Genomic DNA, 27,171 nt, shown 5'->3' with positions numbered 1-27,171 from the left:
AGAATGTTTGGGAATGTTTTGACAGTTTTTCAATAGAAAATGGAGGTTAATCTGAGTATAGGCTATAAAATACTTTAAATTTTAAATCATTAACTAAAGTGACCTTTTGAATTTAAGTGAACCTACATTCTCCTTCTCCCTCATTGCTTCCATGCAAACAGAAGAGATCGTATTTTTATTCATAATCAAAAATGGAAAGCCACTACATTCAATTACCTCAACTTGTTAAATGTACTACATATGCGTGTGTAAGTGGAATTTCCAGTCTATTGGTAAAAATAAATAATTATTTACAGAATTTTAGAAATCTGATAGTCCAGTTCAATATTAGTAGTAATGAACATGGGAAAAATCTGTAGACAAACTATACAGGGCTAGATACAGGATTTTCAACATATGTAAATATGTAAAAGCAGGCTGGTTTTGGAAAGGATTTATTTTAGGCACTGAACAAGGCTGTGGGGGGGGGGGCAGAAATCAAAGTTGTTGTTGGGATTTTTAGAGGAAGGCTGGAGTTAACTCAAGTCCTGTAGTTTATGTATGTTAAAAATCATTCAATACATCCCTCAAAATCTTGCTCAACTCTTGCACTTTATTCCACAGAGAAGACAAACTGCTCTGCATAGACAACTGTGTCCACACCCCTGTGTTCTAGGGCCTGGTTTCTCTAGGAACCCTCATGGAGCCTCTTGTACAACACCCCACGCTTTGTTCACATGCCGGATCCAACAGTAATGTCGATTTCTTGTTGTTATTGTTGTTTTTCAGCTCTGAGGGACAACAGAATCGAGCTGGTGCGAGCGTCGTGGCACGAGCTGAGCATCAGTGTCAGCGACGTGTCCCTGTCAGACGAAGGGCAGTACACCTGCTCCTTGTTCACCATGCCTGTCAAAACTTCCAAGGCTTTCCTCACCGTCCTCGGTAAGCACACACCGAGCCAAGCACAAAGAAGCAAGTGTTAAACTCCTCAGGCTCTGGCAAATTATGATAAGAATGAACTTTTCTAAGGCTTGGCAGAAGATAAATGTAAGCGTCTGATCTGGTTTCCCCTGATGTTTATTGTTTCATATTGCTGGGCTGAAAAATAACGTGGCTCTTACTGTTTGCAGCATGGCAGGATAATGAGTTAGGGAGCACACAAACACCACGGAACGAGTGCTCCATAAAATGGACATAACCTCTACATCCCGAGCACCACCAGTGCACAGAAGGTGCATGTGTTCATCTCCTGACAATCTATTGGATAGGGCAAAGGGGAGAAAATCAGAAAGCATGAAATCAAAAAACGGGCTTTAGAGCTTTATCATTTTTCCTTAGCTGTGCATTTTTTTGGTTCATTCTCCTTTCTCTTTTTTTTTTTTTTTTGGTCTATAAAGTGCAAATTTTCACTGGGTTTGCCGCTTCTTTTATGCTTGATCCTCTAAGTGCTCTGCTGTTTTCCCCAAAGGTTATAGATACACATAGAAAAGCAATAGATTTCAAGAGATGCCCAGGAAATAAAGTTTCTGCTTGAAGCTTTATGTGATTCTATGAATGTCAGTAGCCCAATCAGCCAAAATTGCTATAGTTCACTAAAACACACCTGCGAACCTAAGAGGCTATATGATTTTAGAGATTGATTTTTATTCTTTTTCCCTTTTTTCTGTCCCTGAACATGACTCTTTCTCTCTTTTTGTTTTATTTTTATATGTGGATGGGCAGACAGTTGAATTTAATAGAACTAATGTAAGATATTCTCTCTGGCAGTAATATTCACATTAATACAGCCAGGGAATTGGTTTTGTGCTTAGGATATGAAATACATCTCCTTTTCAGTCCCTGTGAGACTATTTTCCAGAAATCTTCACAACTTTGCCATTAAGGACAAAAAGTACCCACTCAAAGCAAAATATTCTGGAATAGCAACTGCCTGTGCCTAATCTTCCTTCTGTAGAGAGGCATTTCATGATCTAAACAATTGAGGAGTGCATCAGTTTGACCTTTTAAATGGCAGAAAGACATAGAAAGGTGTTACAAAGACAAGAAAACCCCCAAAATATCTAGCCAATATTTATTAATAAAAGTAGCTTGATCCTTAACAGTCCTTTAAGCTTTACCTTCATTTTAGGGGAGAGTTTCATGAAGTTTTCCCAACATCGTTACTTACCTTCCAAGAGAGAAAACTGCACAGTTTAGGATTCCTGCCTTTTTTCATTTTGTATTTGTAATTTCCTATTTCAAAGGAACTTTTTAAACTCCTAAAATATTTTCTGCCAGAGAAGGGGATCTTTGCCACTGAAGTGTATTGCATCTTTTAATCAGATAAACTATCCTTTTATGTACTAATAATCTCTTTATTGACTGCTCTGCTTTCAATTAGAAAATTTAAGTGGCCAGTTATTGTAGTAGGCTCCATTATTCTGTCCTGAAACAGAGGACTAGGTTTATTAAAGAGATATACTATGCAATAGGTGATGCTGCTTTGCTTTTATGTACATAATCTGTCATTTTGTAAAAGAGATGTAGAAAAACTGAATTTATAAATACAGGGCACAGGATCAATTATTGTGACCGAGCCCTTTATCTTGCCACAAATGTGAATGCACCAAAGCAGTGTAGCTGCAAGATATAACTGACATTTTTGGAGATTTTTAAATTACTGTCATCAGTATTACTTTAAAGTAAGTTATTCTTGTGTCTTCCTAAGTTAAATGGATTTATGCATGCATGCAGTGATCAAAACTTTCCCAATTTTCTTTGTTTTCTTTTTTTGTTCTTGTTTGTTTGTTTGTTTTGGGTTTTGTTTTGTTTTGCTTTTATCTCTTCCATGGTTCATTAAAAACCAGCAATTTCCATGTTGAATATTATGTGTATGGTATGTCCATATCATATGATCTGCTCTGAAGAACTTGTATACAGCAGAGGACCCTCCACAGTTGGTGCAGCTGTGATTATTCCTCTTGGTATTTTGGTTTTTTCTCTGAAGATAAAGTGACTCCAGTATTTATTTTTACCCTCCCTTTTCCCTGTTTTTTCTTTATTAAAGTCTTCATTATTTAGGTGTAAATATCTGTTTTCAACTTAGGTCAGTTCAGCTTTGTTGCCAGTTTAATGTTTAATTTTCACAGCTGCGCTTCTAATGTGCTTTGTCATCCTGCTTGCTGTGCTGAGCAGTTTAAATATTGTAACAAATCAGACTAGATCTGCATGCAGAATATACAGAGATAGGTATTTATTAAAATTCAACCTGTTTCTCTAGAAAATTAGGTCATTCCTGCATTCTTTATTTATTTAGAATCAACTACCAGTCAGATTGATGGATAATTTATGGCAGGAAAAAGGTTTAACTGACAAGGCACAAGGAATTAATTATCTGTTTCCAGAATTTAGAGCATGTGAAGAAGTGATCTTTAAGTTGGTCGTGCATTTGTGGCAGCAGCTGATGATATCAGAGACATTTTGCTTGTTTGCTTGTTAGGTGTTCCTGAGAAGCCACAAATTACTGGATTTACCTCACCAGTTATGGAGGGAGAGAGGATGCAGCTCACTTGCAAGACATCTGGTAGTAAGCCAGCAGCTGATATCAGATGGTTCAAGAACGACAAAGAAGTTAAAGGTATTTAAAAGGATTTTGGTGTCATTTGATCCAATTTTCAAAACTATCCATTCTGTAGAATTGTATTTTTTTTTAATCTGACTTTGTAAAGTTGCTCCCATTGGTCATGAAATGAGTAGGGGATAGTGCATAGATGAAGAATTGATTGTAATTTACTGTAGTGGTCATATAACCATCTTTTTATTGTTTTTTCAAGTAGTAAAAACTGGTTTCTTGGATTGCTCAGAACTCAATGCAGTATAATAAACTCAACTGTGAGGCTTCATAGAGAAATGTTTTCTGGATTATTATCACAGTCAGACCACTCATCCCTGATATTTTCCCTTTTCATTTCTCTTATGCCATTCCAGCATGGGGTATGTCTGATTTAGTTAATTCCCAGATTTAGGTTACACTCCCCTAAAAAATGTGACCAGGTGAGGCAGAACCACCTGGAGCAGACAGGAGAATGCACTTCCCATAGGGGAGCTATGGAGCCTGCTCTGGTGAGGGAGAGCCAGGATGTAGCCAATGAGGAAATCTCAGCTGGGAAACTTGAAATCTCCAGCTGAGGCAAGGATGCTGACAGTCTGCAGTGAGGAGGAGGAGAAAATGGACTTTAAAGGGGATCAGGAAAACTTCACAGGGGCTGGGGGGAGTTGGGCAAAGTCTGCTGTAACCAAAAAGCCATTGAGTGACTAAAACCAAAGCTGACAGCAAGGCTTTGCCTTCAAGGATGCAGCGAGCTAGGAATGAGCTGCATACAAAAAGCTGTTTATTTCCTTCCCATCTTCTCTTTCACTTGGTATGTTCTTTGCTTAGAGCTCAGTTTTCTACTCCATATTCTTAAAAATGATGGAATAGTTTTAAATACTCATTGGTGAATGAGTGAGTGAAGAGAGATTCCTAATGCAGAAGGCTGTCACACCTCCAAGCCAGTTGAAGTGCCCATTATAAAGTAAATGGATAAAAAGGATGAGGTATTGGTATTTATTCCTGTCATCTCTATTCATTCTGCTATAAGACCAGATGAATAAATTATTCAAAATCCATCTTTTCTTTGCAGCTTTAAAAAACAAAAACAAACATAAAACCACCCTTCATTTATCTAATTTGTCTTATATTTTGGATTTCATTAGCTCAATAAACTGCCTCAAGCAAAGTTACAGTGTTAATTACAGAACATTTATCTTCCCTTCCTATTCTCTTCCAAGTTCAATGTGTAAAAGCAGAGCTCTGGTATAAAATTGGTGAATAAAGGAGATTGTACATGATTGCCTAAAGAATCCTGTTCATTCTATAGGTGTTCTTACATTTCTAATGAAAATGAGAATAGTATTGAAAGGAACAAGCATTTTAGTCTGGAAAATTTTGAAATGTGTAACAAAGATAGAAAATGAGTAAACAGAGAATAATTCTTTTCAGTATTGGGAAATTTGAGGAAATTGATGAAAGACATAGAACATCTTATCAAAGCAAGTAAAAAGAAGAATTAAACAGCACAGCTAAGACACAATCTATGCTATGGCATAGCATAGATTGTGTCCTCCAGAAAAGATGGCATGATGAATATACATATTAAAGGCATGTTAAGATTGGAAATAACTCCAAGCCATGTCAATACTATAAAATAAACACTGATACAGTTGGCCTAACAGCAAGGCCATATTGAAAATATGTTATTTAAAAATATGGTATTTGAAATTTGAAAATATGTTATTTTAAAAATTATGGTTTAAAATCTGATTTAATACCTTTGCATTTCCTTCAGCTGACAAGTAATTGAAGCCAGCAAGCAATTTGTTGATTTGACTGTTTAACTATTTGACTCATTATTTTTTTGAAGTGTTCCTAAAAGGATTAAAAAAAACCCAAAAACACACCAAACCAAAACAGGATGGGGAAGAAAGGAATATAAAAGGAGTATGAAAAAGAACAGTAAAGTGGAAGAAAACCCTGACAACCAGAAATAGGAGGAAAGTACTGAGCACATTCATTTCAGTTCAGTTTTCTAGGTCTTCTGAAGAGCACATTGCCATTTCTCAAAGGTTAGAAATAAAATAACCTAACCAGTCTGCAGTGGCATCAGCAGAAGTTACATTAGCTTTGTGCAGTGCAAAAGGTGAAATGATAAATCTGAGAAAATAGATATGAAATGATATGCTAATGCAGCTGACATTAAAGGTTAGAAGTTCGTCTGTCTAGCACCAGTAAATCCAATTGTGTTCCACTGTATTATACATGCTGCAAACGAATATAAATGATGCACTGAGATCAGAGTTGCACCAAAGGGGAAAAAGCCACTCTAAAATTGTAGCTCCATTGCTATGACTCAAAAAAGGAATCATCATCTGATAAGGGAATAGTGTTTGATAAAGTGTTAGTAATGAGGGAGACTGAATGTGAAGCACTGGGTGCCACACCTTTTAGTTTACTGTACTGTCACTCATATATGCACCAATTTAACAAAGGGATCTGCAGTTTAGCATTCTGGTGACATTTCTGGAAGGTTATTAAGAACAAAAATACTAGAGAAGCTAAATTCTAATTTTTCATTTTGAAATTACCTATCTTTTCCAACAAAATCTGTTACATGCTCTTTCAACAAAATTATATAAAGAATTTTTCTTCAGCTTCAGGAATATTTTAAATGGATTTCCTTTTTTTTTTTTTTTCTTTTCCTAGGTAGACTAGAATTTAAAACTAAATAAGTTCATTTTGTTGCAACTATTGTTGCAAGGTTAAGATAATCTGAGTAAATTCCTTTAATTTATACACAAAGATTTCAGAGAGGCACTGATCATTGTCTTGAGATCCCTCTAAAGCAAAGATGATTTTTTAATTTTTTGATAATAAGGCCATTTCATGTCAGAACTTGAGTTTAAATGTAAACAATAATTCTATCTGCCATGTAAAACCAGAAAAACTGTCTTTTTAAAAGATGAGTATTTCTATGTGTTATAGGTATACGCTTTTATAAATAGCAATGAGCAATGGATGATGGACATTCCATCATTTCCATTTATTCTTTTCCCTATCAAACCTCTACACTTATGAGATATAACCCTGTATTAGTTGATACAGCCATATCTGTGTGTGCACCTGTCTGAAAGTCATGGAAGTGAGCCTGAAGCTGATCCCTAGGTTTCATTTGGCCCAACATCTCTTCCAAGGTTAAATCAAGTGGCTAAAGGTCTTCTCCAACTCAGGTTGGAAAGGTCTCCCAGGACAGAGATTCCATAGCAACATTTCTGTCTGAGCTAGATTTTTCAGCATTCTAAAGCCCTCTTGTTTAGTGTTTTCATTATTTGTAGGTATTTAATGATACATAATCCAGATTTGTCTAGGTGTAACTTGTGTTTGTTGCCCATGAGCTTTTGTTGTACTCCTCTGAGGGCGTTCTGGCTTTTTTTCTCTATGGCCATAATTTATGTATTTTAAAGGAACAGTTTGATCTGGTTTTAGTCTTCTCTTCCTCAGGTTAGATAATAGCAACTTTCTTAAGATGTCCTTGTACAGCTCCACCAACCACAGTGTTTTTCAACAGGTTTGTAGTACATTTTTTCTTCAGAAAGCCCAAAACTGGGCCTGGTACTCTCAGTGTAGACATGCATGTGCCAAAGAGACAAAGATCACTTCCCCTGACTTTCTGGCTGTGCTTTTACTCATGCATGGCAGTGGGTTTTAGCTTTCAGCCCTGCAAGGGCACTCTGTGCACTTATATTCAACATGTCCTAACACCAATAGGACCTCCTTTATAAAGCTGTATCCCTTCAGCCTCTTCCATTACAGTGCTTCCCACACAAAATGCTTGTGTACTGGATTTCTTTTCAACTTTTTCTTCAAGGGAATATTTTGGAGAGAAAGGAGCAGCAAGAAAACAAATGAGATAATAGGCTACAACTGACATATTTAAAAATTCTGTAAAATATCCTGAGTGATGGTGTGTACCCAGTAGCTGATCTCCACCATTCTTACATCCAGTTGGATTTGCACTCAGCTGGAACATATTACAATCCCACCTTCATTTGCCATGAAGAAACATCTAAGAAAATACAGCTGGTAAAGGAGGACAAGCTAAAAATTCTGTTGGTGAGGATTCTAACAGTTTGTAGAATCTTATCACTGCCCTTTTTGCAGAGGAAGTTAATTCTGAGTTGAACTCTTTCACACAATAAATAACCAGAGAGGGGCTTCTCAACATCAGTTTAGGAAATTACCTGCTTTTGTTTTTCTAAAGGATTAAAAATCCACAATTTTTCTATGAAATTGAAGTTGTTGATGTTTTCAGGAGCCTTCTGTCCACCACCTAAAGTCAGCAAAGGGATGTGCACATTACTTATAAGCAGAATGTTACCTATATAGGTGCCTGTTATTAAATATGGAAACCTAACTCTGGGAACAATATCACATGTGTTTGCTTTAAATATCAGTGAAGACATTTGTTGTTTGATTATACTAACTTTGCTTTAGCTCTGGTCAATATGTCTCTTACCTAGTAATCCCAAAATATTAATAGTGACCATGGCAGAAATGGCAATCTTTTAAAGCTTAGCAGCAAACAGGCAGAAAAATTCTGGTATGCAAGAAATAATTATTTTTAGTGAGGAATGGAAACTTTATAACTACACGGTGTCCTTGTCTGTCTGGAGACAATGATAAAGACCACCTCTCTGAAGTCAGAGGTATTTTTAATCCAAAACTATGTAGCTTAAGCCATTGAAGATTTGCTTTCTAAAATTGATATTTCATGGAAATTTTATTTAGGTCATTCTGTTCTCTAATGGGATTTAGTATAATTTGTAAAACTGAAACCTCTCACTTTTTTAGGGCACAGAGGACATATGAAATCTCAGTGTAATTTACTATATATGTTTAAGTATTTATAGATGTCTTTTCAAGCTTTCACTGCAATAAATCAATATAACAAGCTTACCATTTTTTCTGAAATAAAATAAAATCAATAAGTATCACAAGTAGTTGGGAACCAAGTGAAACAATTCTAAAGTATGTGTAAGAAGATCTCATGTTACAGTTAATATATTCAGACATTTTAACTCGAATGCTCTCTCTTTTGGATCTTCATTTCTGATCTAGCATGTATTTTTTACAACAAAGTGCTCTGAATGTGAATTTTAACCTTGAGCTGAGATGATGCTTCCTAAGCGTAGCTGAAAACTCCCTCCACTGCAATGTCTGTGCTGAAAACTCAGATTTTTAACTGGATCTGCAAGTATCATGTATCAAGTCAATTTAGAATGGTGTAAAGCAGTGAGTGAAGTTCTCTGCAGTAATCTTATTTCTGTTCTTCTTGGGGCTCATTTGTATATTCCAGTAAATACTATTGCATGCTCTATTTACAGTTGTTTACTACCGTTGATGACTATACCTGGCTTTATCAGTAATTTAGCATAATTCTAACCAAACAATGGAATAAGCAATGAATAAAGTAAGCACAGGATGAATCTGACTGTGTGCAAGTGGCTTCAGTAATATCCATGTATTGCATTACTGTGAGAGGCTATAAGAATGAACTGGGGAAATTTGATGTTCAGTGGCACTGTGAATATGTAAGGTGATGAGGGTGGGACAAGATCACAATCATTTTCTGATGACCTACAGAGGACATTTATATCTAATATGGACCTAAACATTCAAGAGGTAACAATGAATGGAATTTCTGCTTGAATGCTGTATCATGGAACCAGTTTTAAAATTTTCTTTTGCAATATGTATCTCCTATTCTGACAATGAGAGCAAATTGAGGAATAACTGCAGTCTAATTAATTTTATATTAAAAAAACCAACAATGAAAGATGGGGTTTTTTTCCAGTAACTGTGATAAAAAATTTAGCCTGTCTAATGCTGGACTACTTTTTTCCAAAAAATATTGTAAAAATAACTAACTGTTTATTCTTTCTTTCAGATGTTAAATATGTAAAAGAAGAAGATTCAGCTCGTAAAACGTTCACAGTCAGCAGCACGCTGGATTTCCTAGCAGACCGCAGTGATGATGGTGCAGTTGTAAGTTGCAGAGTAGATCATGAGTCCCTAAACTCTACACCTCAGATAGCAATGCAGGTTCTAGAAATACACTGTAAGTAATGCACATTATACATGCTTGCTTTTATAGTTTTGTTTTGTTTCAGTGTCTGTTGGAGCAAAATTCTCTGGTATTGAGCAGATAGATAACACCTTTCTTTTAGCTGAATTCTGTGGTTGGTACTTGGTTGGTGGGGTGTGTTTTTTTATTTTATTTTTACAAGAGTCACTCAAAAAAGTTTAATGAAAGCTTAACATTGAGAGCACTGTGGGACTGAGTTCTTGGTTTTATTCGAGAAGTAGAAGAAAGAAAATACATTTGTCTTTTTTGGTTATCATTGAAGCAATGTACATGGGTTGTTTAACATCAAGAGCATCCTAATTCACAGTTTTCCTTGAAAGTTTCTAGAAACTTGAAACAAGGGTATAAATAAACAAAGTTGGTAGCAGATTGCCTCAATGACACTGAATCCTGCTCAAGAAACTCACTAGCATTGTTAATAGCACAGACTCAGGAAGAAAAGCTCTTTAAGATTTATTTTTAGGCCTGGCACACACAGGTTGTTAATCTAGGTAATCCAAACTTCAGTTGTATTACATCTTTATATATTGGTTATTTTTTTTCTTTCAAACAGCATTTCTGGACATTATGTTTTCCAAAGTGCATTGTCCCAAAGTTGAATTAATCTGTTTTCTGCGTGCCCTTCTCTGAAGTCAGATTGTTCTTTGAGTCGGAGGGTTTTTGTGTCTTATAAACTGTGAGAGACACCATCAGCTGACATTTTCATATTCACATCTATTATATCCACCATTTTTCAGGGTCCAGCTGTTTTTTATTTATTTTTTTTTCTGGGAGAATATGTGTAGATCTCATTGCCTAGCAAGCAACACCAGGCATCTGCAAAATACAGACCAAGGGAAGGCAACAGAACTTTCATGAATTTCTTTCTAGACCAGGTACAATCAACCTGTTATAAAGCAGACAAAATTGTCCCTGAAGCAGGCAAGTGTTCAGTGACTGCAACCAGCTCCTGAGGAGCCATGTCAAGGATTGCTGCCATATGCAACTTGTTTCTAAACAGGGATATTTCTATAAACAAGGATATTTCTAGAAGCATCTAAGACTTGCAGCACATGTAAAATGCAGGAATGGCAAAAGCACTCTGTACACAGAAGCTGACAACTTTGCTAAAAATGCCATCTGCAAAAAAAAAGTCTGAAAATGAAGAGAATAATCCTTCTGAAAATGAAGGATTAGCATATGTGCTAAAAATGTTTTCTGAAGCATTCTAGCCATCATTTTACTGAGGGAGATCAGGGCCTTTCTTCGCCAAATGGCTGTTAAACACCTCTCTTAATATATTCAAATGCATCTGTGCTGGAGACATGAATCCCTAACAACTTCCTTTCCTTGAATTCTAAATTGCACAGCCATCAGCCACTGAACTTGCCCATGTCTTCACTTCCTAATTCTTTGCTCTTTCTTCAGTGCCTTGCTCAAGATGTTGGCACCACAGGAGATGAACCGAATTTAATGGAACACTAGATGCAGAAATTGGACAGCTAAAAAGAGTTTCAAATGGCTGCAATGTAGTGAAATGTGCCTGAAAGTAAAGGCAGGGCCCTGGTTTGCATGAGCCTCATAAGGCAAAAAAGCCTTTTGGTGGCCTCTTGTATATAAAACTTCCTGAATATTTGTTGTTCCCTTCCAGTTTGCACCCTTGTAGCAAGGCACTTGCTTGCTAAATAGCAGTGAGGTGCATCTTCCTCAATGCTTGTTTCTCCAAATTTTGAACAAGACCTTTCTCCCTCTTCTCTGGACTTACTGAAGTTCTCCGACAAGGTCAGACTGCACTGGGCATTTCTATTACTGGTGTGCTTTATGTTAGTGCCCCCTCAGACTGCCAGCTTATCAAAAGCCATAATGCACAAGTAATTGTTCTCTATCATTCCTGCTTGCTTCATTAATTTTCCACCAATCAATTTAATACTCTCTAGCACTGCTATGGAGTCGTTATACATAGAAAGAGAAGCAATAAATGTGCCAAAAGAAGCTGAAGTTTAGGACAGAGAGTGGAGGAACCATTTAAAGCTATGGAGAATAAAGTATTCTTGGTGACAAGAAGACTAAGATCAGTCTTTTGTTGTCCTTGTCCTTGCCGCCTTCATTTCCGTGGTCAGCATACTCAGAAATTGTAACGCTGGTCAAATTTTGAAAGGAAACTTTACAAAAAGGGAAGATTCAAGGAACTGATGATATGGTTCATCAGAGAGCCTTAAAGGAAAAAGAGGTGTGAAATTATTCACAGGAGCAATCCCAAATACTCCAAATGGAGTGCATTACACTGGAATTGGGCTCCTTGATTTTATTCTCCTTGTGTTGCTCACTGTTGTCATGGATATTGTTGCAGCCAGTGGAAGCTGGGTTTTTTTCTGTCAATCCATAAGATTTCAAACATATAAAAGACATCCTGTTTGTATCAACAAGAATCATGCTCACAGGACCCTGTGTGGAAGCTGATCCAACATAAATCCTCAATGCCACCTTGCAGCAGGGCAAAAATATTGCTGGCAAAGTTGATGAATTATGGGACCTCAAAGTCAGGAGAATTTGTAAATCTGACAACCTCTAGGCTCCAAAACCACAACCAGGTTAGTGTGGCATTGCCACATGCTCTTAGTATCCCAGAGATCTATAAAATTAGCAGACAACTGTCAGAGAATAATAAGCAAGTCTCAAAAATGTCAAACAGAACAGCACAGGTGAGCATCAGTTTGGCAGCGAATGAGTGTACAAATATGAGGCATCACTCACTAGAACTGCTCTTGAGTTTTAAACTCCTTAAAATCTGAAAAGTTAAAACATGGATGCTCCTCATGAATTATCAGTGTATCATCACCAGTTAGAAGGAAAGGGCAATAAGAACTTGTCTAGGCATTTCTGCCCTGTATAATTATGCTTGAAAGTTGAAAAGCCTGCTTTGTTTTAAGCAACTGGCCCCTGACATGGGACAAAATTTGTGGCTCTATCAAAACAAACAAACTAACAAACCAAAAAGCAAAGGAAAATAAAAGAGAACAGTAGAAAGGGCAGGGCTGTGTTTGCATCCAGTGGATGATAGGTAGAGAAAAAAGAAAGCAAAATAATGAAATGAAATGAAATGACAGGTTATGAAATATGCCTAGTGAAAGATAGAACAAAATTAAATCTGACTTAGATGCTGGGACTGCATGACACAGATATTTGTAATTAGTCCATGGAGAGATGTAGATAGAAGTGCTTATGAGTCCACACAGCTGTTTTTATCATCAACTTTAGTAGGAAGTCAACTTAACAAAATGAAAGCCATCAGATATAGAATATGTTTATTCCCTCATCTTCCCCTTACACAAATCTTATGTTTTATTATTGTGATAGAGAAATCAAATAAGCTTTCCCAGTAGTGCTACAGTGTATGAAATGAAGGTGAGGACTAAACTTTTACACTCAAAGTTTTTTATTTTCTATTATTCATATTTATGTATATGGGATAGAAATAGTGCCTAAGTCCTTCTGCTGCTCTTTGTTTCCTTTCTTTCTTATAGTTCAGTCTGACAGTGGAGATTGTCTGCATTATTATTTTGAAGGAGAGAGTGGTCAATCCTTGTTTTTACAGGGCTTCACAGGTTAATTTTGCAAACTCAAAATATTAAAATAATAGGGGAAAGCATAGCATACCCCCACTCCAGACTACCGGATAATTAGCTCCTCCAATCTTTTGATTTGTCTGTAATTTATGTTATATGTCACTTGTGCTTAATCCTGTTCATCTCTATGTTGTGCTCTGTGCACTTCAGGGCAGCCCAACTGCCCAAGTCTTTCTGCTGTGCTGAAAGGTTGGGCTGTAATTTAGTTTCTGCTTGGCCAGCAGAGGTTTGTGGTAGCATGACACTGCTTGCTGAGTTTATTTTTCCTGTGACCCTTACTGTCAATAGCAAACCTAAAATATACTTGTATCCCCTCTGGCTTTGCTCTGAAGTTTGCTTGTCAGCCCAGCTGCCACTGATTATTAGCAAGTGCTTCTTGTAAGTGATAAATACAAATCTCAAAGGGATACTTAATTTCATTGTTTACTTCTGTGCTCAGACTAAACAAAGAATGTATTCTTTGTTCCTGTATTAAAGAATGACGGGCACGGTGCTTCAGTTTTGAAAGCTTCTTAGTACAATTTTTAAGAGATTGTCTAAGTCCTTATGCACGCTCCTGAAAAGACATTTTGAGGGCATGTACAACTTCTGGTTCACATCTAGGAAGTCGGTGAATCCTCCTCATCCCTCCTCAGTGTTGCAGACATGTTGTGATTCCCAAAAGAAGCATCTTCTCTTTTTTCCAAGTCTTATCTCAGCAGAAAACAGCCAACATGTTGCTTCTTACTGATTGGAGTGCCATAAAATTACCCAGTGATAATTACCTTACCTTAGTGAAGATTCTCTGAATACAGTAAATTACCCAGCAGACCTCAGTAAAAATTAATTGTGTAAATCTACCCCAGAGGCTGCTTTTGAAGCCTTAAAGTGAAATCAAATCATTTGAACTTCAAACCTAATCATCGTGCTTCTAAAATGGCAGCTGCGATGTGATCCGTGCTAATGGACTCAGTGAGATTTTGCTCAAAAGCTGACCACACTCCCAAATGACAGCACTAATAAGCTAAATATGTGTTATGTAAAGAAGTGTCTAGAGAGGCAATTTTGAGTAAATTCCACATTGGCAGACACAGATGTGCAGTGAATTGTCGGCCTGACAAATCTATAGCTGTCAGCTAACTTGCTTCCACATGCTATTCCAACATATTTGTGGGATAGGCACACTTCTTCTTTTGTGAGCCGTTATTAGATTTTTTTGCAATGAACATCTGGACTTGACTTTAAAATTAGGCAGCCATTCCATGAGAATGTTGGAGTTGTTGTCCTGGAAATAAAGGTATTGATTTTGCATTGAGTAAAGCAAGCCCTGGAAGTGCAGCAGGCTGTGGATCGGATCAGCCACGCGCTGGTGCGGCCGTGTAGAACACGAGGTGTCTGTGTGTGCACGTGTGTCTGACAGCACCCTGCCCCTCTCACTCCTGGTGTAACAGCAAATGGAGGCTTCCCTGATGGCAAGATGGGTCCAGAATTTCTGCTGGTGCAAGCAGAGTCATTTCACCAAAGAATTCCCTGATGTTTGCTAGGAGGGTTTTAGCACATTTTTTCTGCTTGGCTGCTTTCAAGTTTTTGTTGGAACACAGTTTCTAAAATACACATTCTTAACAAAAATGGTAAAAAATGTGTGTGAATATATATAAAAAAAATTAATTGTAGTATATAATGTACTGCACCTTCATATAGCACTACATGAACTAAGGCATTCTAAAAACAGGCAAGAAGAGAGTCGTGAATAGTTGGATGCTAGACTCTGTGTCTGTGATGAATGCCTGAAAGACTCAGAGCTGCCCATCAGAACAGTATACAGAGACAAAAACCCTGTCTCTCTTAAGTCTTAATGGTCAGTTCTTGAATGACACATGTTAAATGTGTTAGTGGCTCTTCAAGGTGCCTGTCTCTACCCAAACTTGCTGACTTTTTGTAGCTCAGATAGGGCAGATGTGTGCTCATGCAAAAGCACACAAAATGGAATACTTCTTAGCTATGATAAAATAGGAGAGGAAAGGAAAACTTTTCTCTGTGCTCTACATATGGTCCTTCTGTACTGTAAATGAGTAAAATATGTGTCACACATTCATTTTCTTTAAGCTGTGTGGCCATTTGTCTTTTCAAAGCTGATTCTAATTTTCTCTTCATGTGCTCCTTTCTCTTTACTTACTTTTGCTGTTTCCCCCAATTTTGATCTTAAAAAAACAACATTGCTTGTGCACTTTGGCATATCTCCTCTGATTTGCTTTTTTTTCCCCTTTTGATTTGTGGTATATGTTCCCAGAACTCTTCCAGAGTTAAGTGACACCTATGCTTTAGGAATAGGGCACATCTCCCTTTTTTTTGGAAGTAGCTTTTACTCCCTAGGCAGAGGATAGGTTTTTCTGAAGTGAAGAAAATTTGAGACTTGAAAGAAATTTCTTTCACTGATGCTCATCTCTTTGGTTTCTAATCAGTCAACAGAGTTGTTGGTCATTCTCATTTGCTTGTGACCATCTCTTCATTATACTCTGTGGCACCCCAACAGACACACTGGCTAGAAGTAAAATCTGGTAACATTTGGTGTGATTACGCACTGCCACAATCTTTGTATGGACAATCTGGCAAGAGATGCATCCCCAGAGTCAGAAAATGCTATATTAACTAGGATAATAAGGTGTCATAGCATAGCCTTTCAATTTTTCTTAGATTTTATTTTTAACATTGCCCCAAAGTACTGGATGAACTCAAACAAATAGCCTGTGTGTTGAATCAGGAGTGAAAATAGTTGCAATTCTTCTGAGAATTGAAACGTGTTTTGATGTTGCCAAGAGAGAAAATGTCTGTGTGATGATGACTTCCACCAATGAGTTTAACCACACAATTCTTGTATATCTTCTGATACAGTGAAAAGACCTGGATTTTTCAGGCACATAATTCCCTAGGGTCACCAAAAAAAAAAAAACCTCACCTGAGATTTGCACATCCAGGGCTTTGCAGTTCTCTTTTTCAAACTAGCTTGTTTTTCTCTCTTCCTACAACCATTTTATCATGGAATAATTTGAGTGGTTTAGGGCTGAGATACCTCAGAGACCTCTGGAAATTGTGGAAGGAGGCCAATATTTGATGCTTGATCTTATTGATTAAAGCCACCTTTTGTTCCAGCTTAAGAAGAAAGAGGGGGCTGTATTTTCTGTCTGATGTGCAGACAGGACCTTGGTTTCTCACCAAGCCTCTGATCACAGCCTCTGATCTCTGTAAGCCTGAGCAAGCAGGGATGTCCTTCACTTTCATTGAAAACCTGTGAGCTGTTCAGGTTCCTGGACAGAATCTCATCAGGAAGAGCTGGATGTTTTCAGAAATGGGACCCTGAATCTGAAAGGAGATTCTGAGCACTGTTCCTGCTTTTCTCTTTCACTGATGTTCTGCTGGAATGCTGTGACCTTGAGAAGGAGACAGTTCTGGTGTCTTCCAGTTGACTCTCATATAAGTTTATCCTTTTTACACATTCAGGTTCCCACCCAAGACTCACCCATGTTGTGATACTCAACCAACCCACACAGGTTGGGCTTTTGTTTTGGGTTTTGTTCCTGGGAATATTAATATGGAAAATAAATATATCTCAATACAATACTTTGAGGAGCAGCTGCTGGTCTATCTCCCTTAAAGGAGGGATTTTTCTATAGTTACCAGTGTCAGATGCAGATAAAAAGAGTAATAATGAGAATGCAATTTAAAGCTACAGTTTCAGCACTCTACATCTCTTCATATTGAATGAAAATTAAGTAAAATGTTAATTATATAGCTCAATAATTATGTAAGCACTTTGTTAATTAATACAGTTACATTTATTAAACTTTTCATACTGGTGAATGCTTGAAACAAATGAAACTTAAAGGATAGTCACTGTACACAGTAAAGGATGATATCTGTGAACAGAAAAGTTCACTGCTACAATTTGCATGTTTAAATGAGATCAATTAGGTTAATGATGGATGAAAATAAGAAATCCATTATTTAAATGCAAAATAATTCATAAACTTGTAAGTCCATTTACTGCCAAACTTTCATCTTTCAAAGGGGATATCCAGTTCAAAGGGTTAATGTACAATCCTGACCTTTACCATCTGGAGGTTTATGTTCAAATATGGTTTACAAGTGAAATATAATCTAATTTATTTCTCTGTAAAATCTTATGTAGAAAATCCACAGGGTAGCTTGTCTACTCTGCATAAAAACTTTAAAATCTGGTGTGGGCAGGAGGATATTCCATGTGCCTGTTGTGTGACTAAGAGAGGGCTCCAGAGGGTTTTAAAGGCAGTTTGGGGGGGAGGGTTTAATAATATTAAAAGTAGGAAAGACTAGCAAGCAGGTGAGACACTCTGGAGGAAAAGATAAAAAAACAAATGTAGAGATCATTACCAGAACCTCCCAAGGAAGAGCAGTTTGCCATTCACGAGGGTGGAATGAATATTTTCAAGAAAATCAAATTTTCATATCCTGATGCTACTGCTTAGTTATTTGTGTATAGACTAAACGTTTATAGTGTCTAATATCTGATATGAATGTCAGAGAAAGGACTGAAGAGATATTTGGAAATGCTGAGCATCCAGAGTTCTCATTTAACTCCTCCAACAGTTATGGATGTTCTAAAGTTCTTAAACCATATTCAAGATAATTTAAGTCAGACACAACAGAACAATGAAGACTTTAAACAAAAGAATCTGAGAAAGCAGAAGATAAAATTACACTGAAAGGCCATGCACTCTCTTAAAGTTCAGCATTTTTTTATAATGTGGTTTAGGCAGAAGTCTTTTCTTTGTCTTTTCTTTTTTTCCTTCTCTTAACAGCCAAAGTGAGATAAAACATAAATAAGTTTGAGAGAACACAGTATAAGGCAATGGAGATGCTAAATGAAACAGATTTTACTGTTTACTCTGAAAAAGCGGCATGACAAAAATAATTAAACACGATGAAAGTTGTAAAAACAAGCTTCATCACTTGCATTCACTGGAGAAAACAGAAGTAATTTGCAAAGAAAATATTGTTTCTACCAAATCATTCATGTGTGTATGGGACTTATTGCATAGTTCAGAAACCAGTGACCCATTCAGCAAAGCCATGTAAAGGGGAGTGGCTGTTGTCTGGTGCTATCCCCATGGAGGTGTGTGGCACACACTCAGAACTGGGGTGACAGGGCCACTCTGTCCTCCACTGAATTCAGCAGGCTACTGGTATGTTCACATTTATCTCTGCCTGCGTGAAGGCCAAGCACAAAGTAGGTAAGAATGACCAAAGAACACATTACGTGACAAAGGCAGGGTAAAGCTGTAAACATTTGAAGTGGTGCAGGGGGAAACCGTGAGCTTTGGTGTTGTACTTCCAGCTTCTTTTCCCCCTCCCAAAACCCCAAGCCACATGTTATGTACTAGCACATTTCACATCCTTTATTGTGTTTCAGTAATTGTGGGGAAGGAGCCTGGCACGAGCAGCAGGTGAGGTGCTGAAACAAGTCCAATGGATGTGTTTAACAAAGTACCACGTAATCAGTGCCCACAGAATTAGTAACCTAAATGGTTTCCTGCCAGGTTGGTGCTCAAATTGAGGCATTCATGTAATATGAGTGTCAGGAGGGAATATTTGACTGATCAATCTTTCTTTTCGCCCGCATTGGCATCAACTTTCTTGTTTTGCATCCAGGAGAGTGCATTTACACTCTTCTGTTACAAGCTGTTATTACTCTTTCCTACAACAAACATAATTTTAAAATAAACCAGATGAGATTAAGGATGACACAACAGAATTCATCAAAGAATCTCAGGTAACAAAGGGACCATATGCTGTTTCTGTCCTGCTTAACTGTAAAGCAGTTTTAAAGGAGTACAAAAATAAAACATTGGAATATCCATTTGGATATGGTACCAAGTATTCACTTCTGTCCAACCTAAGTATTGAAGTACTATCATAAGGCTTAATTTCAGTGTTGTTGAATACTTTTATTGAAATCAAATGCCATTGCAATGGCACAATTGCTTGAATGATATTGACTCACCCACAAATATTACTAATTGAATAATTTTCAGATACATAATATTGATTTTTTTCTCTCATCTATTTAAGCAATGAGTTATTCATTTTTTTCTGAAGCAGAGTATCAAACTTCCTGCATCTACCAGGCTACTTTGGTGAAGTTAGCAAGGCAAACTTGCACCTAAGTGCTTATTCAAGGCAGCAGTGCACAGACAGAAGCCATGCTGTTTGCCATTTACAAAATTAGCCAAATTTGTGGAAATGCTGATTCACAGCTGTAGGATGCACAGCTGGTAAGTGTAAAAGCTATTAAAATGGTGAGCACTTGCACAGAACTGCTTAAAGTGCTCCTCTCTCCTCTTTCTTGTCTCATTTAGGATATCCAATCTGATGCTTATTTTTGTGCATGCTGGAGTGGTTTGTCCTTGGAATTTACTTTTAAAGTCTCTTCTTTCCTAAACTTCTTTTCTTACATTTTTTTAGAAATAGGAATGAAATTATATAGCACTACAGGATTTTCAATGAGCTTTGTAATTGCTATCCATGTATGAACATTATAATCTCATGGTTTCTGAAGGAAAAAAAAAAGTTCCTGAAACTTGCCTGTGCTCACTCCAGTGCTAATTAATTTAGAAAGTAGATATATCATCATTTTCAGAGATATCTGCTTTTTTTACCTTTGCATCTGGAAATGATGGAAAGGTTCCAAAGATATAAGAGAGAGAAAAAGCGCAATGAAAAATGTAGAAGGCTGTGACATAAATAGATTTCACAAACATGCATTTTGAAGAAAAACAGACAAACATGGGTAGACAATAAATGAATTAGTCTCTCAGGAAAACTTTTAAAATCTTATCATCTGGCAGCCATTTATTACCAGGCAGCAATAATCTTTTATTATCAGACTGTTAGATTTTTATAACATTTTTTAAAATGATAGCACCAGAACTGTTGTTGTGCACTGCCACACTAAAATATCTGAGAAATTTATGAAAGCTTTTCAGTATTCAGAAGGTTTGCAGTCATAAAATAAAACCATGAAGTAAAGACATGCTGTTGGTAGCTCATAATTTAGCTAAACCTGAAAGGAGAAAAATGTGTTGTAATGAACCAGTTATAGTAACTTGCAATCTGATACAAATAGAAAATGGTGGTTTGTGTTCAAATCAAAAAACAACAACAAGGTAAATATATTTATTAAAAATAGCATGGTAAATCTGAGTATTAGAGATCCAGGCAGCAGGTGCTGCTGCACAAGATTAAGTGATTAATTCAGAGCTTGGAGTATTCTGGAAATAGTCAGTGGGTAATGGGAGGAAGGTGGGGGTTATCCCTTTCCTTGCCAGATGACCTGGCAGGAAAAGGATAACCATGACATGGATGTTACACCACAGAAAAGGTCTGTGTGTTTTATCTGGGCTGCCTGGAGCTCAGCTGAGTGTATCCTGAACTGGCAAGTAATTAATAAGACATGTTCCCTGTGTTGTTAGGGTCCAGGAAGGTAAAACCTGGCATCCATGGGATGCTCAGTGGTCACAGTGGGAAGAGCTGCTCTGTCACACAAGCACAACTTTCTTCCTGAATGGATCCTTCATCATATTCCACCCTGTTGGATCCAGTGCTCTGCTAGGTTGTTAAACAAAGCCTTTTCTTACTAGCAGTGCTTTTAAGGCTTTTTAAATCATTGAGTATAGGAGAAAATTTCTAGTGACAAAAGGTAATTAAAACCATCTACTCATCATCCTAAAAGATGAAATAAGGAGGTGGTATCAGTGCTTTTAGCAGGAGGAGTGAAAGTAACACTTGTAGCACAGCCTGATGTATTGTGAGCACTTGCTTCCCCTGACAAACGCAGCCAGCGAAGTGTTTGCCCCTCCCTGGACCTCTCCTGTGTCTTTCCTTTTGCTGTTAACATAATTTGCACTCAAACAGCAAGTCCAGCAAGGATCACAGGTTTCATTCCAACAAACTCAGCTTCTTGCTGCAGCTTGAGAGACGTTCATAACATAAACTACAGAGAGAGAGTCACTTTTAAAGGAAAGATGCAGCAGAATCAAAGTATTCCAGCAGAGGCTTGGGTCAAATGATGTTAATGAGCTGCTTTCAATTATTTATGACACAATTAGGGACAGGATTGTTTCTGCCCTGGTTTTGAGATAGACACCTGACAATTTGGCTGCCTGGAAACTAATCAGTTAGAAGAGCCTTATTTTGGAGGTTTAATGTGTTTGTTGTAGAGCTATGTTGTGTAGAGCTGTTAAGTTTTTGTTCATCACATGCAAATGTTTGACCAGCTGTGCCTCCTTTTTTCTACAGTTTTCACAAGGTTTAGCCCTTTTCGCTACGAATTTCAAGACTAAATAGGACATTGTGGCAAAAAGACAGAGAAAATAAGCACAGAATCCCTCAAGTTTTAAGAAAAAGAGATTTAGGCAGCATATATCACACTGATGTGTGCCATGCATACAGGAAAGAACCTGACCAATGGATTTTTCTTTTTGAACCCCAATCACTCATAAACTAAAATAATTCAAAAGATTTATCTTTCTCTATGCACCTTGTATATATTGAACATTATATGTTACTGTCACCAAATGGGTAATTTTTTTCTGTGCCAGGTCTTTAAATATTCTACAAACCAGAAAAAAATGCTTTCTTTGGTGAGGGAAAAACAGAGGAAGTCAAGAGAAATGTGATTTCTGCTTGACACAGTGTCCTGGGTTGACTAATCCACCACCATCACCCATTTCCTTAAAATGATGTGAACCAACCTATCCAAAACTAAAAGTTGAGACAAATACTACTTTATGAATTGATTATTACTTAAAGAGTAAATACAATCTTTTGGTTTTAAATATTAATTATTGGATTGCATTAATCTTGAGAAAATCATGCTAAACATGTACAAAAAGATCCAAACATTTGGCAAAATTACTGTATAGCATGTGAGACCCTAAATGGATAATACTGCAGGAGATTTTAATTGAAATGTGGAAGAAACCACACCTTCTGTGATGCCATTTTACCTTGGGAAGTAGGAATCACAGACTTCATGCAATAAACAGGTTTATTTATTGCACTTTTTATGAAATAAGTGTGGAAATATAATTGCCCTAGCTGAATATATATTTGTTACCAGTTTGGACAAGGTTTTCCTAAGTTTGTGTTGGTATTAGTATAATATCTAAGATCTGCTTATGGCATTGTGTTTACATTTACTTAATTTATTTTTAAAAAATTCTTATTTAAACATTCAAAAATGTTGTCATCTTTGAAACATAAGAAAGCTGCTCTGAGGCCACCAGATCAAAAAGTACTTAAAAAAAAATTAAGTAATTTTTTTGCTTGTGAAGCCCAAGAATGAATGTACTGTGCAAAGATGCTGCAGATTGACACATTTCTAGGAAAAAGGTGGGGAGTTTTAAAGTTTTATGAGTTTTTCTTTTCAGAAGTATCTTAATCTGGCTCTAGAAAACTTTTCTAAGTATTAAATGAAGGATATATTCCGTGTTATGTTTGCAGTGAATGTAAATAGAGGTAATTTGCACAGTACTGAATTGCTCGAGGAATTCTAACTCATGATGTGTATTGGGCTAAAAAATTTCAATTCCTAGGTTTGTTTTTTTTTAATGTGTCAGAATATCCTGATTTATCCAAACTAGGAAATAGGTAGGAAAAAGAGCCTTTTCAGATTCAAAGTGAAATCTTAGTTTTAAATCTGTCTGGAAGGGAGACCTTGGCATTCCTGGCTGACCTCTGCTACTGCATGAGAGGTCCTTGCACTCTGAACCAGACCAAAATCTTAATCCATGAACTCCAAAGGCTGAATGATCTAATCTCTAAATTACTGCCAATAAGTAGTTTGCTGAATCTGATCAACATAGAGTGAGCACTTCAGTACTCAGTGGAGTAAGTAACCTCTTTTACTCATAAATCACTGCATGGGGTCTAATAACTGATCTTGATGGATTGATTAGCACTTCTCACAAAAATCAAATTATGTCTGAGTGAGGGAGTGTAGAAGTGGCTTCCTGAGTCATGGAGGTAGAGCAGACCTCTTAAATGTAGACTGCTGAAGCACAGGACCCTTGGGATTAGTAATTCTACCCTTGTAAAGGAAAAGAAGGAGGTGAACTTGTCTGTTCTGCTTTCAGCCACATTGGAAGATATTTGGGGTGCTAAGCTTAAACTTCATAGTAAATTATTGCATTTATTTCTTTTTTTTTTTAATCAATAACTCAGCAGAAAAATTTGCAGATTAGGAACCCTGACTTGGATCTGTACATCTGATGCAATATTCCTGTGTAAATTTCTGCAGAGGAGAACCACTAAGACTTTTTCTGTTAATGCTCCTTTCACTGGAACCCCAATGGAGGCTGAGATTTACCTTTTAACAGAATGTGTAGAGAAATCTAGGGCCAAGGAGTTTATTTTGCAGCTAAAGTAATACATATATTAAAATCACCTAGAGGAAAGACTGCTGCATGGTTCTTTGGAGTGCATTCTCAGCACTCTTGGAATTCTGATGACTAAAAGATTATGAATATTCCTAGTCATCTGCCCAAGAAGAAAGGTGGTCTTATTTTCTGCTTCTGGGATTGTACTTACATTGACTGAAGATGATTACATTAGGGAGGGATTACTTGATAAAACAGGATCATAACCTGTGTTCCTATCATAACCTCATGGTAATGCTACCACTTGGTCTGACAAAATGATTTTTCATGTGCTTATTCCTACACACCTGTTGCTGATTAATACCTTAGAATGCAAAGGATTATCGTTTGATTTAGTGATCCAGCCAGAGCTGTGAGTTCTGTGAAAGGTTTTGCTTAGAACTGATGGGACCAAGGACTTCTGAAGATACATATGAAAAACAGACCAAATTCCACTTTTAGTATCATGGCACTAAGAAGAAACTAGTAGAGATTAATTGTTTGATTCTGTTGTTGGCCTGTTTTACAATCCTAGCAAATTTGTTTGCTTTTATGAATTCAGGTTTCCATTTTTACACTGTGTTTGTCGAGGGTTTGCACATGAAGTATAACATAACTTGTCATGAGGGATTTTTTCCAGCAGCTTTCTTGTGATTACTTTATATGAGTAAGTTTATGTGAAGGAATTTAATCCTGCATGTAACCTTATAAGGGCTTGGTGATAAAATAATATAAATATATACTGAAGTATTATTGCAAGCAGTGTAAAAGCAACAAGTACATTCTGAAAGTAAACACACCTTTAAGCATAGATCTTTTTAAGAGCAAAGGTCTAGTGACTGATGAGAACCACCTTTATTTTGAAAATAGCTTCAAAGGGATTAAATCAGTCAGTTATGCAGTTCCACAAGGTATGAATGTTGCCATTAGTTGGTACTAAAAGTAAAATAAAAGTCAAGTGTTGAAGTGTTTAATTTCTTCATGTATCAAATCAGGTTTTTACTGGTATAAGCTGGTATCAATTTTCCACATATGTTTACTGATTTTGTATGTTGCTGAAGCTGACATAGCCTGATCAAAAACAGATAAATCTTCCCAAAGCTCTGGAATGGGCTTCCCAGGCTTGCAAGATGAGATGAGCCCAAATCCCAGAAAGATGGATGAAGCAGAATCACTCAGTGGAACTTTTGCCTTTGGTCTGCTGAATCATGACAGGTTATACAAAAAAAAAAGTGCCATGTCATAATTCTTATCTGTAGTTGGTATGGCCAGAAACAAACTAGCAGATTCTGTGCTCATGGAGGGTAGCAGATATGTAAAGACATGTTTGAACCTCAGTTCAGGCTGGTGGTAGCAACCAGTTGCAGCTCATAAGTACCTCATGACTCAAACTAAAGACTGGAGGGCCATGGATGTAACTATAAAAGCCACTGGGTACTGAAAGCAGTGTGTTCCTTTTACTGAGAAAACTTGCTGTGGTGCTTACACCCACATAAACCACTGGTTTTTTTATAGAACTGGACTTTCCCAAATCTTACTCTTTTTGGAATACTTATCTCCTCCATAATATTCTTAGAACTCAGGATAAGGACATATTTGTGGATATTGTAAAGAAAATGTAGTCACCCCTCCCTTGTTCAGAAGAATTTTGCTTTGAATACTGGCCCATGGTATTTTATTGTCATGAAATTGCTGGGCTAAATACTAAAAAATGTGCAAGTTATTAAAGTTCAGGTAAGTTCAGCTTTGTATACATTGTTTTTTTTCTACTGAGTTTAGAGGAGGAGGAAAAGATCTGACCCACAATTCTCTTGACTCTACTCCTTTTTTTCTTGTTGGAGAATAAGATTTTTTTATATATATCTACATTATTTATAACAAGCTTATAAACATATCTGAAAAGAAATCAACTCTTTCTGTATTACAGTTCTTGATTTTCTTTCTTTAGGCTGTTTTCTAATGTTGGTGTTTGCTTGAGATCATGTGATATTCCAGTTGTTATGATTAATATTTTAAGTGTGACAGGTCAAAACTCACAGTATTGATAGAGTACATTTATACTTTTTAAGTTCTTCCAAAATGAGAGTCACAGTGGGAGGTAGTGTTTTGTAATAGCATCTTGTGTTCTGGAAAAGCACCAGTCAGCAGGGTTCTATCATCTTTGTAAAAATAAGATATTTTGGTTAGTTTTGATTCAATTCTGAAGATTTCGTTTAAATTATTGGTATGAATGTGAAGATAGAGGGCAGGTTTATCTTAAAAGTTTTTCCTTTTCAAATGTACACTGTAATTCTGGACCAAAATCAAACATGGCCTAAAAATAAAAAATAGAAATAGTAATACTGAGAATAAAGCACTCAAAATAGAATATCTAGTTTTTGAAAAAGAATCATTAATAAAATGCAAAAATTTTCCATTGTTGTCTTACTTAAAAATTATGTATTGAATTAAACCCCGTGTTGCCTGCTTTAGAGAAACAAGTAGTTACTGTTTAAGTCAATTAGCAGGGAAAACCACTAGGGACTGTATTTCCTACACCCCTTTGTTGTGCCTTAGAGGGTGAAACATAAATATAAGACCTTTCTGTGTTAGTAAGCTCCATTTAGAAGTGTGTGGAGAACAGAGAGCTGCCTGGTGGATTAAAGTAGGAATGGGAACTTCAAGCAGGGGCAAGCAGCACTGCATTGATCCATGCAGATGAAAGCTTAATTGTCTGAAATCCTCTCTTCAATTTTATTTGGGTCATTTACAGTATTGCATAAAATGCTGATAATTTTTTAAAATATTTAAGCCAGGAATAATAGCTAGATGGCCCTTTAATTTCTTCCTTCATCTGTGGCTGTCAGGATTACTTCCATCAAAGTTTTGCTCTTTTTCATATTTCTCTGGAAACCTCTTGATCTCATTGCATTAGTTGTCTGTCTCCCTCCCTCCCTCAGTTAAATTCTTCATGTATTCCTGTCTGATACTAATTTGCTCCTCTGGTTCCATGTATAGTCAAGAGAGTAATTTATTCATCTTCAACAGCAGCACTGAAATCACAGAAGTACTTGATGCCCTGATTTATTAAGGCACTTGAGGTCAGTGCCTTAAGCATGTGCTAAAAATGAAGCAAAAGCCAGCCTGGCCTCCAAAGGATTAGTCACCTGCATAATGGTTTGCAGGGTCCTTAAAAATAAGAACTTGTGGAACAGATTTGCTACTGGTGTAAGGTTAGAGCAGCTGTTCTGGAAAGCTGAATGATGCTGAAAATACTTTCAGTGAAATTACAGAGAGTCTGCACTAAGCCTTTCCCTCTTCTTGTCTTGTGCTGTTACTCTGTGGTGTGCGAAAATAAAAAAATCAAAAGTCAGAATTTTTTTCCATAATTTTAATTGTTCAGATGTCGTTTAGGGTTCAGCAGGACTGTTGGCATCTCAGTAAGAAGCTATATTGTTA

At 36.8% G+C, this 27,171-nt stretch overlaps 1 protein-coding gene across 3 annotated transcripts in view; it reads left to right on the top strand.

The window, feature by feature from the left end:
* The window catches only part of CADM2 (cell adhesion molecule 2), a 571,830-nt gene that overhangs the window by 455,049 nt on the left and 89,610 nt on the right, over window positions 1-27,171 (top strand). For all 3 annotated transcript variants that reach the window (XM_058019107.1, XM_058019105.1, XM_058019106.1), the window contains 3 exons: window positions 769-921; window positions 3,458-3,595; window positions 9,501-9,671. In XM_058019107.1, coding sequence (XP_057875090.1) covers window positions 769-921; window positions 3,458-3,595; window positions 9,501-9,671 — 462 coding nt within the window. The remainder of the gene's footprint in view (window positions 1-768; window positions 922-3,457; window positions 3,596-9,500; window positions 9,672-27,171) is intronic.

The sequence above is a fragment of the Melospiza georgiana genome, chromosome 2 (assembly GCF_028018845.1).
Source record: "Melospiza georgiana isolate bMelGeo1 chromosome 2, bMelGeo1.pri, whole genome shotgun sequence".
NCBI classification, from domain to species: domain Eukaryota; kingdom Metazoa; phylum Chordata; class Aves; order Passeriformes; family Passerellidae; genus Melospiza; species Melospiza georgiana.
The sequence above is the reverse complement of the archived record's forward strand: the minus strand, read 5'-3'. Positions and strand labels throughout refer to the sequence as shown.